General features: G+C 34.9%; 1 protein-coding gene across 1 annotated transcript in view; it reads right to left on the minus strand.

Moving 5' to 3' along the window:
- Positions 1–6,481, minus strand: part of LOC127649617 (contactin-associated protein-like 2) — a 71,265-nt gene extending 64,784 nt beyond the window's left edge. Inside the window, exon 1 of the mRNA XM_052134816.1 lies at positions 6,099–6,481. Within this exon, the coding sequence (XP_051990776.1) occupies positions 6,099–6,186 (88 nt within the window). The 5' untranslated portion in view covers positions 6,187–6,481. The remainder of the gene's footprint in view (positions 1–6,098) is intronic.
- Between the last annotated feature and the right edge of the window lie 6,278 nt (positions 6,482–12,759).

Here is a 12,759-nt window from a genome sequence, read left to right on the forward strand (position 1 = left end):
TTTACAACTCTTATGGAGGATTTAAAAAAAAACATATACAAAAAAATTAACATATAGAAAACAATTCTTCACGGGCACTGTTGCACTCTATTTTGAATGCACTATGCATTCAATTGGCATCAGATTGTCATCAAACAGTGATGTTCCTCATTTGTAAGTCACTTTGCATAAACGCTTCTGCCAGGGCTGGACTGGGAAGAGAAAGCGGTCCAGGATTTTACGTGGCAACTGGCCCAAAAGTTGGTGTTCGCAGTCACTTTCTACATATCGCGGTGCCGTTTTGTGGTCCGTTCTGCATAGGCTCATTTTAGATTATCGCGGCCCATTCGGCACATTTCGTGGCCGACCCACCATCCCGCTCCGTTCTCCCAATGGCCAGTCCGCCCCTGATCTGCCCCAAAGTGCGGCGGCCCACCGGGAAAATGCCCGGTATGCCAGATTACCAGTCCAGCCCTGGCTTCCGCTAAATCATTCAATTTAAGTGTGTTTCTTCAAATACACACAATTTCATGTCCCAGGGTTTAATTTGATTAAAACAAACCGATCTCAACTTTAGTAAAAGGTTTCATTCAAATGGAATTGGAAACTTTTTACCAATGCTTTTCAACTGGCTATCAAACTGTGAAAATCCATTATATAATATTCAAATTAATCCATTAGAACTATGAAAATCTAAACAAAACCCTGAATTGTTCAAAAATTACGACTGCCATCACAGTTGATCATTTTCACCACACCAAACAATTTTGACCCAAATATTTTTTTCAAAAGTCAATGTACATGTTAACCAAGTCAACAAAAGCAAAAGACAAGTATATAGGCCTTCTGTATATATAGTATTTCCAATCAAGCTGTAATTTGGTCAAATTATGCAAAAAAGTAAGAAAATACATTTAGGGTACACTGTGTACATTTAGGACACCATAAAATGCTAGCAATGAAATTAGCCTCAGCAAAACATAGGAGACAGACGTTTTTTTTTTTTTTTTTTTTAAACATTAAAAATGTCATTTTCATCAGCGTCAGAATTTGAGATGTGATGGAAATTTTCATGACTTGAAATTGGTCTGTTAGTAGACAAATAAAAAAATAGAGAGACTTTGAAAAATGTAAACAGAATGGCTATTTTGGTCCCCCAGCAGGACCAGCACCAAACCTGCACTAACCAGCATGGAAATTCGTTCTGATCTAAACTGGTCTTTTCAGCAGGGTAGAGCACTACATATATTGATCTGTAAGCTTGAGTTTAATTGGATCAGACCTAGACTGTGCCAGTTTCAGGATGGGATGCAAGAACATGCATTGCTATGTTATTGATTACATTTCCTTTCTGACGCAGATGTCTGAATGGGACAGTTACGTCCTAAAGGGAAGTGGCTAAATTAAATAGAGCCAGTCTCTCAATGTCTATCTCAAAGCATACTTTTCCATGAAAAGTTGTTGGAGTTGCTGAGAACTTTTTCCATTTTGTTCTTCACAATTCACATGGCCTAAAAAAGGTATTTATTTTGGGAAAATAAGCATCTATCGTTGAGCTAAATCGCACCCAGAACCATTAAATGTTCCTGTCAGGTTTTATAAGTATACAATTTTATGAGCATACAATGGAATCCAACTATGAATTATCTCAATTATACCTGCATTGAGATTTAATCCAAAACGTTACATTTCTCTTAAAGGGATAGTTCACCCAAAAATGTAAACTCTGTCATCATTTACTCACCATTATGTTGTTCCAAACCTGAATTAATTGTTTTCTTCTGTGCAATATAAAAGGAGATATTGGGCAGAATGACAGCCTCAGCCACTATTCGCTTTCAGTGCATCTTTTTTTCCATACAGTGAAAGTGAATGGTGACTGAGACTATCATTCTGCCTAATATTGTCTTTTAGGTTCCATGGAGGAAAAAAAGTCATAAGGGTTTGCAACAACTTGATGGTGAGTAAAATTGAGAATTTGAAATTTTGGGTGAACTATCCCTTTAAGAGAAATGAATTGTTTTGAATTAAATCTCAATGCAGGTATGTCTAATTTCTAATTTTTAAGATAATACTGTGGCAGGGCGGAGGGCGGGGCCGGGTCGTGATCCTACACACCCGGTCCCGTATTAGGCTAATCAAGCCTCCCGAGAGGGATAAAGGTCGACTGCAGAGGATCGTGCGGGAGAGAGAGATCGTTTACAGACATGTCCGTCATGTGTGTGTTTGTGTCTTCTGTTTTAGTTTGAAATTAAACTATCATTTATATTGAAAAGCCGGTTCTCGCCTCCTCCTTTCCATTGATCTCTTTACAAATACTTATAAAAACAACAAAGCAGATCTTTTGGCTGTGCAGCCCAAACAATTCCACCCCACTTTTTTATCTTATGTAATTTCAATGAAGTGCTTCCACTTTATTCGTTGATTCATGGCTGAATCCTGCTCATGTGAGCCAGCAGCTTCTCCAAGTCAACATGAATACACTCTGTGGTATAAGCTGTAAATTATGAACATACAATCAACAGCCACATTTTAAATTAATGAGTTATCAGGTCATCATAAATGGCCTTTGTTTCCCTCCTCTTGCTCTCCAAACCACATCTGTTCATAAATTGGGATTTGACTGAAAACACGAGCTCTCGGAGGCTGAATGGGGAGCAGGGTCTGCTGGGGCCCTTGTGTTGTTCGTGTCTCCCTGGGTGTTAGTGGAACTGTGATTCACTGAACATGTGAAGCTCTGACTGATAATCAGACAGAGGGAGTAATTGAAGTCTTCAGAACTTCTACAGCCATAATGAGGTCACACACAAAAAAAACATGTCCTGATAACACCACACCCAAATCAAAAGATCATTAAGATTCTTTGTTTGCATTATTTTCCTGACAGTTAAGCAGATGTACCCCAAATTCTCTTTACCGCAAAGCATCTGAATGTTATACTTTTGAGTTTTGTTTAAAATGCCCATTATTCTCAATGGCAATTCTCATTAGATTCTTGTAATAGTGATTTTTAAAGCAAAAAGTTGCTGTAATACAATATTTAAACCAGCATAACTTTAAGGCAGTGAAAGAAATACTGTCAAAAGTTATCAATACTTTATCATTTTAAAATATTTTTTTTATCGCATTACTGTAATAAGATGTATTATTTTTAATTGTTTTATTATTATGAAATGAGAATCGATGGAGGGATGTGAATCTATGCCATAATCTAAAAATCTATTAAATAAATATAAAAGTTGATTTTTGGGTAAACTATCCATCTAAAAATGTTACAGAAAAAAGTATCTAAAAATGCTACAGTAAAAACTGTGGTAACGCTTTACAATAAGGTTCCATTCGTTATCATTAGTTAATGCATTAGGTATCATGAATAAAAAATTAACAATATATTTTAACAGCATTTATTAATCTATGTTAATGTTAGTTAATAACAATAACAATTGTCATATAAGTTCCTAGTGCATTAAATAATGTTAACATATAAAACTTTTGATTTTAAAAATGTATTACTGTATGTTGAAATTAACATTAACCAAGATTAATAAATGCTGAAATTATCATTGTTAGTTCACTTCAATTAATGTTAACAAATGGAACCTTATTGTAAAGTGTCACCAAAACTGTTAGTTGCCTTGTATGGTAAATTGTTTTACAATTGGTTATGGTTTAAAAAAATGCTACACTAAAAGAAATGTTAATTAGTTACATTACCATACACAGAAAAATTATATTTAATTAAAAAAGATGATGCATGTCATTTTATGCAAAATTATTGTGAATAAAAAGAAAAACCTACTGATCTTTAATAATTTATTTAATTGTATAAAATACAAATCTGTTAATTGTTTACCTTACCATGCACGGTGGAAAAATATATTTAATTAAACAAGACAATACATGTAACTTTATGGTAAATTATTGTAAATATTTTAATTTTGAAGGGGTAAAAATCTTACAGTAAAAACCGTAGATTCATTAAGCTTACTATGCAAAAATTATATTTAATTAAAAAAGACAATAAATGTAATTTTACGGTAAATTATTGTAAATTTATTTAAAAATATGAACAGAATTTTTTTTAAATGCTACAGTAAAAAACTGTTAACTAACCATGCATGACGAAACATTATATTTAATTAAACAAGAAAATACATGTCATTTTACAGTAAATTATTGTTAATTGGTTAACCTCACTGTGAAGGTGAAAATTGATATTTAATTAACCAAGACAATGCATGTAGTTTTATGATAAACTATTGTACATGCAAAAATGCTACAGTTAAAAAAAAAACTGTTCATTGGTTACCTTACCATGCATGGTGAAAATTATATTTAATTAAACAAGACAATAAACGAATTTTACAGTAAATGATTGTAAATATATTTTTTAAATTTAACCGAAAAAGAATGTAAAAATGCTACTGTAAAAAAACTGTTAATTGGTAAACCTTACCATGCAAAAATTATATTTAATTTAACAAGACAATACTGTGCATTCAATTATACTGTAAATTCTTGTAAATAATTTATTAACTTTTTTGTTAAAATTACAGTGAAAAACAATCATTTGTGTTTGTGTGAGTGACACTGCACTATCTATGCATATTTATTGGCCATTGCTCCTGGAAGGGCCTCTCTTAAGGAAATTTAAGTCATCATGTGGCCTTTTGTTATATGTGTTATTACGGTGTCTAACAACAGAACATTTAAAATTGCAAAGCAGATTTTTGTTGTCCAAATAGGTCGGTTCATTCATCTGTCCATCCATCCATCCATCCATCCATCCATCCATCCATCCATCCATCCATCCATCCACCCACCCATCCATCCATCCATCCAGTTCTATTAAACACTTTTCAGTGACTAAGAAGAACCTTTGACTAAGCGAGTGTGCAGACACTGAGTGTGAAGGTGTGCATGCTTGCTGGTAGGCTTTTGTTCAGTTGTGTCCATATCTGAGCAGACAAAGGGAGGTGCCTGGTGATTTGGGGGAGAGGTGAGATGACAAGGGGCGGCCCACTCTTTGACAAATCAAGATGGCAGGTGCCAGGAATCTAAATGAGCTTCCTCATTAGCATCACAAAACAGCAGTACAGCAGAGATCTACAGAAGCTGCCACAACCAATAGGAGAGCTCGAACTTCTTATGAATATCATATGAATATTTTTCTGTATTACAGAGTGGAATTATGCTGTCATACAAGTTTTATTGCCACAAACATAGTATGGTTTGATGTCTAAATGTCACTCTATATTGGCATTTGGTTTAGTTAATTATTACTACAGTAGAGTATAATGGCATCAATTGATCACCCATTTTCAAAGGTTTTACTTTAGGCAACTTTAGGTACTCTGTGAGTTCTCATGACATTTTTACATTATGTAAAACACACACTGTAAACAGTGGTTACATGTAGTTGCTAAGGTTCTATATGTACTTGAACGGACCCTTAAAATCATACCTAATATTTATGACTTTAATTTAGATGAATTTTTTTTTAGGCTACCTGACTAAGCACATTGTACAATGTATGTCAATGTATGTAACCCATTTGAATATATATTTAGATAACAATCTGATATGGACGAACTGACAAGTTACTACCCACATGGTAGGTGGTACACATGCTGCTCCACATTGTCTCCTGGTGCATCTCAAATTTCTGTGGTGCAGTTTTGGGTTCCAGTGCTCCTTCATTAAAACTTTTTTTCACAGTCCAAACAAGCTAGACCAACTGAGCTAAGTGGAGACCAATTTCTCATAATCATGAACAAACCTTATGGATCACCCCTACACAGAGTAGAGGCATCCAACGGAACAGCAAAACACTCATATTCCCATTAAACTCCCTTGATACTCCCACGCAACCAGAGCATTAAAGCATGAAATCTCACGCGACCATATGGCACGCATAAATACAATTTTTGTTCATAAATACAATTTGTGCATTGATCATTTAGAATTGCATTGCTTTCTATTGACCATCTATTAAAACTGTAAAACGTAACATAACATAAGCAGAATAAAGTGTTAGTGGTCAGTAGATGAAGAGTCACATGCTGACGCATTATAAGATTATAGATCTCTCGCGCGCGCACACAAACACATGCACTTACGGGATGCAGGACGGGCTGCACTAAGGTGTAGATAAACATTCCAGATCCACAAAATCAGAGACACTTCCAGTCCGCCAGTCCGTCGCATTCTCACTTTTATTCCGATGTAAACAAAGAGAGCCGCGGCGTTATTCCTCCTTCACTCTCACCCCTCCCTGTACGGAAGGGAACCCACAGGAGTCTGCGCTATTTCAGCGATATATACGTACGTGCGATGTGCGCAATACAGCCAGCTTTCCAATATATTACCCGGCAACAAAAGGCCTCAGTAACGAATTTAAGTAGCATTGTTTGTCAAAACATGTCTTAGAGGAATATCGCTTCAAGGAGCGCTCAATCTGCATTGTTACACTGAGAGGAGATAAAGAGAAAGGTTTTCGAGACGGTCGCTGTCCAGGTGCTGAAGTTAATAATATCTCGGTTCTCCCCTATGCGGGAGAAAATGGTATAGCCCACCAGCACACATGGGCAACCGGAGCTCGCGAAACATATGACGAGAGGGGTGGTTGGTTGGTTAGTTGGTTGGTGGGCTTCTTAAAGGGATAGTTCACCTCAAAATGAAAATTCTGTCCTGTTTTTTTTTTCTGTATGTTTTTTTAAATAAGCCATAAATAGAAAAAAGTATCATAAAATTAGTCCATATTTCTCATGCTCTACAATCTGAAGCCATACAATATTTTTGTGCAGGAACAGACCAAAATGTTGTCATTATTCACTGAAAACCAATGAGGATTGATGCTATTGACATGTCATTAATATGGGTTGAGCAGGGTCAGAAATTAAGTGGGACTCGGGGCAAGAATGCCGCAGAAAGGGACAAACATGCCCCAGAAATTCTAAATGTCATGGCATAAAATACCCTGTGATTTTATTATTTGTAAAATCTGAGCTAGTTCATATATAGACATACATATAAACAGAATATATATTAATTATTATATATTAATATTACAATATAACAATATGTAATGTATACATAATATTACTATTAAATATACTTATTTTAATATTACTCATTGATGTTAATGAGTTGATTTCAATTAAGTATATGACATAAAAGGTGACACACTGTATATTTTTATGTAACTAAATAAAAAATGCCCTCACAAAGGTAAAAATGAAAATCTAAATTTGGGGGCAAATATTGCCCTTCAATGGAAAAGTTCATTTCTGACACTGGGGTTGACCAATTATGTTATAAGATAGCAAATAATGACATTATTTAAAAACATATCCTTTTGTGTTTTGCAGAAGAAAGAAAGTCATATGGGTTTGCAACAAACATTAGGGTGAGTAAATAATTATTTTTTTATTTTATTTGATTTGCTTTTCAAGCAAGAAAAGCTCATATTTGAGTGAGTGTGTACAAAACAGGTATAAAAATCTAATAACAGAAATTTGTTAGAAATTTTAAAGCATATTTGTATATTCAAATAGAAATGTGAAATGTACATAATTACACTAAAGGTGTATTACGCACTGGTGCAATTAGTGGACTTTGGCACCCCTTTTTCGTTAATCAAGTACAATATTTCTTCTACAAAGAAACACGTGACATGCTTCAGTTCCAAAAACAACAATTGCTTTTAAAAACTACCTTAAAGGGATAGTTCACCCAAAAAATATGACTTCCATATGACTTTCTTTCTTCCATGGAACACAAAAGGAGAATGCAGGCAGAGTTTTATTATATGCAATAAAGATGCAATTAAAGTGAATGACAAATTAGGCTACTTTGCATCTTCTTTCATGTTCAATATAAGAAAGTAATATGGGTTTGGAGCAAAATGAGAGTGGTTAAATGATGACAAAAATAAAACTTTTGGATCAATGATCCCTTTAAGGAAGCAGATGCTGCTTTAATAATGAAACTGCAATGATGATCAACAAAGGCTTTATCTGAACACCACATGGGATATTAGACAATCATTTAAACCATGTTAAGACCTGATTGTTGAATGAGAAATCAGATGTCTGCATTTGCTCTCTGACATCATATTTTTGACATATTACATCAGGGAACTTAAAGAGCGACCACTAAGGGGCGACTATACACCATCTAGTAATATTACTCAGATTACATTATTCAGTGTATATGCATATATGATGTGCTCTGGGTTTAGACATCAGTGTTATTATGTAAAAAAAAATAAAATAAAAAAAATAAACTGTACATAGTCCCAAATAATTTGCTATTTGAACTATTACGAATAATAGGAATATATACCTATTATTCAGTTTCAATATATTATGAACTTAACAAATCAAGCTAATACCTTACTAAATGCGCAGAAACAATTCAAACTAAATTAATTTAATCTAATACATTAATATAGAGCAAAGGTTTAAATTTATTGGGATAGTTCACCCAACATTTGTTTATTTATTATTTTATTTATATAATTTACTCAAACTGATGTGATTTTATTCTAAAGAACACAAAAGGAGTTGTTGGGCAGAATTTCACCATTTACTCTTATTTTTTTCATACAATGAAAGTGGATTGTGGCAGAGGATTTCAATCCCTAGTTATAGCCTCTTGTCCATTTTGTCATGCTCGCGGTCAAATTCGTTTAAAGTGTTATTCGCGATCGGTGTGGTCTATCACAAAGCAGAATGCAATTCAGGAGAGCAGTTTATCTCTGTTCATTAAAGCCTGCTCTCTAAGCAGGGAATTCTAACTCTCTTCAGCCTGGATAACTCCATTCAGGCATATAGTGCATGTCTGCATTCCACATACACTGTTATTTCCAGCCAGTGTACACAGGCTCACTTATTGTTGCTGTCTCACCTCTACAGAAATAATAAAAATTTAGTGATCTCAATCATTGACTCCAGAACAGACTGCAGTTTGATGCCAAACCAATAAACCCTGAAGGAATAACACTTGTCTAAGAACAATACAAACTCATTATAACAGTAATGTTTTGCATTTTTTCCTGAATTGCCATAGTGAGGTGTCGCAAAATGGCTTTTTTTAATCTTTAAATGTGGTTTAATATATAACAGTGACACATTCCTTGTGCCATCTTAAAATTCCTGCCTACTCTGATTTCTCAGAGTATGTTTGGAATAGCATACTGTTACGACCCTCAACACTGAGAACACACACAAAAGGCCCTGGGTTCAGATCCCGGACGAGCCCCCATTTGTTGCAACCCCATTCTGAAATTACAACAAAACAGAGAAAGAGATGAGCATATTTACATGAGGTTGGCAGGGACGGATTACCGACCGGGCCAATGGGGCCAGGGACCAAGGGCTCTTGACTACCAGGGGGCTCTTGAATGCCCGGGGGTACCCTGGGCTTTAAGGCTGCATGATCTAGTTTGGTGATCCCCCCCACTTGAAAAACCTTTTGGGAATGAACAACAAACCCCCCGCTCAACAACTTTTGGGTGGAGGGGGGCCCTTGGAGATAATTGGCTCCAGGGCCAATTATCAAGTCATAATCCGTCCCTGGAGGTTGGTTGTGACATCATCACAACAACATTCCTTAGTCAATATGGCCAGTTTATAATTTTCTTAATTTATTTTATTTATATGACCAATTTATACCAGACTAGCTTCACCAAGTTATTTATCAACATACACAGTTCAAATGCTGACGTAATCCAACTAAATAGATTCAAATCTGTTCGGTGCCACCAGCATAGAATATAATTATATTCAGAGTTCACACATGCCTTTGATGAGGTAACTGTCTTTGGTTTCAGATACTACTGGAACACTGTTGGTTCAACGATGTGTTCTTGTGCATGGGTTCCTCTTTTTATGTGTCTATCTAACAATTTGTCTATCAAAGCAGCATATTGCATTCAAAAGAGTAGTTAGTAAAGTTATTTCCTCATCCCCAATAATAGGATACAAAGAAATATCGAATTATCCTACTTTGTCTAATTCTGCTGACTTTATGACTGATCTTCGATATCAATCTTGTCTCACTGTGAATTAAGTCACATTTCCCTCTTGAAAGAAGAATAACACGAAAAACACATAGGTTTAAAACATTGTTATTTTATTTGATAAGCTTGATAACATTGTGCAAACAGTATATTGTCATTATACGACTATCTTATAAGTCATATACTGTAATTCAAGTTGTAAGCACTTACATAAACATCTGGACTTGTGTATGCCAGAACATTTTAGCTTGTTTTAATCAGGTTCCAGGATGTTTGTAGATCAGTGGTTAGATAGACTGATCAGATGTCTGCATTTTTTCACTTTTCTAGGTGAATGGGCAAAATTTTGCCATGGGCAAAATGGTACGGTTACCTATTTAAATGAATATCAGATGATAAAAACAACATTGAATTCTAGTCCTTACCAGGAATATACCAGCCTGCTCTCACAGTGATCACGAAGTGATCTTCGTCAAAATTGGTATACGTTGACCAAATTTTTGGAACACTGCCCCCAGTGGCCAAAGCAATAAGTGTTGTAGGGCATATGGGCACGTGTGAGCTCCAATTATGTCCAGGAGAGGTCACCAAGAGCTAGTAGTGAGGCAAGTTATTTTCAGCTTAACAGGATGTCATACAATGAAGAGAAAAGCATATATTTATAGATCTATGTATGCCCCAACCCAAACCCAAACCTTACCTTAACCATTAGTGGAGTATACCAATTATGTTAGAGGGAAAAGTGAAGTTACTGCCTGGCTTTGAACCCTATTCTCCCACACAGCCAATGCAATGCGCTGCCAATCACACCAGTTGAAACCACCGCAAACATGTCTGATAAGAATGCTAGATGTAAGCATGTCGGCATACAGTCGCCGATCCTAGTGTGCCTAATCTTTAACCAAATAAAATTTATAAATCTTAAAAAATGCAAGTTTTATTAAGTACATTTTCTTCAAGACTATTCAATTCAATTAGATGTAAATGTGTTATTAAATTGAAATGGATACATCTTAAAAATAGGCTAAAATATTTTTTTGAGTGATGAGGATTTTGCTATTTGCGGTTGTCATTGGATAATTAATTAGGTACATCTGTGCAGGACTTGAGAACTGTTTGGGGTGTTATTAATTAAATTTGGGGGTTATAATAACATTTTAAGTTCCGTTGAATGTTAATTATGTCATTTTATGTTATGATGACATGGGTTTATTTTTTGTTACCATGGGTGAGATCAGTGTTTCTCCTAGTTTAGATAATGTTTGATCTAGACTACCATCGTCACAGACACAGATTTTCAGAGCTCTAAATCAAGTGATTCAATGGATTCTACACACAAAATTTAGCCTATGTATTCCCGGTCAAATCTCAGTGGGCTAATCATTTTCCTGTATCGCATCCTGCTGTGTGAAAGTGTCAAGAGTTGTAACAAACTACTATTCTTTGTACAATAAAGTGATTAAGTACAAGAAATGTGATTTTATTTAATAAAAGTTTAAAAATATTCTCAGTAATGAGCTCCAAATGTGTAAATACATATGATCTGAAGCTTGCAGAATGGCCGAGCACTGCTATACTGTGGTGTGAGGCTTCCTCTGTGTGCAAATTATTTACATATAGCTCCTGTACAGTGAATAACGACTGAGAAATGTTACTCAAATGTTAATGTTACTTGCCAAAAGTTAAGCCATACTTTCCAGCATTATAACTAGACACTTCTCTGTGAATTCATTAGTGAGGACATGTGACAACAATATAGCACACGATTGGTTGAAAAGTTTGCAGTGTTTCCTTATACTCCGCAGTATGCACTATGAAGTGAGCCACATGCTAATATTCCATTTATACACACAATTGAACAAAATGAACATAAGAATTAAACATAGTTTTTTATATAATACTTTTTTCATATCCAGAGGACTTGTATAACAAGAAGCAGATAAACCTGCTTACTAAAGGAGTAGCAGTAAACAGGGAGAATTGTGTTTATATTTTGATGGATTGTTATAATCTTAACGTTCTCTTGTGAAAGGCTGGATTAGAAATAGTCATGAGATTCCCAAGGGTTGGCCCGGCTGTATTCTGGGAACTTCATTGTTTTAGGAAGGACAAGAATGGTCCTTCAGTAAGAATGCTTTCAGAATAAATAACCTTCGCTCTGTATTATGTTCCAAACAGAGGCAAAGTATAGCAACCTTCACATTTCATAACTTAAAGAAGTCTGTGGAATGGAATGTGAGACATCAGGGCTAAATTGTAAAATTCAAGAGTCATCGTGAATCAAAGAGTGACTTTGAGTTGAACTGACTTCATAAAAAGGTGTAGCATCCTTTGCTTGCTGATGCCACTTGGTGTGTTATTTTGTATCCAAAACATTCAGACATTTTTGTGTTAAAAGTGCCAAACATAGTTTACTTTTAGGGCCACTGTATCTAGTAAGTGCATTGAATTATTATTATTTCAAACAATAAATGACACATATAACAATAGATTTCAAAACTCTGTTGAGGTTCTTTATTTTATATCACATTGGAAGAAAAATAATAGACAAAACAAACAAACAGAAGGATATAACTGACAATTTTTTGTTTTATTTATTAAGTATAATTAATGTATTAAGTAAAAATATAAAAATAAAGCTGATGTAATTTCTGTGACACTAGTGTATATAAATGTTTTAGTGCTACAGTGACAGTGTTCAATGACCTGCCAATGGCTTACTTATTCTCTGCATTTTATGCTGGGAAATATTTGAA

Source organism: Xyrauchen texanus, chromosome 9 (assembly GCF_025860055.1).
Source record: "Xyrauchen texanus isolate HMW12.3.18 chromosome 9, RBS_HiC_50CHRs, whole genome shotgun sequence".
In the NCBI taxonomy this organism is placed as follows: Eukaryota; Metazoa; Chordata; class Actinopteri; order Cypriniformes; family Catostomidae; genus Xyrauchen; species Xyrauchen texanus.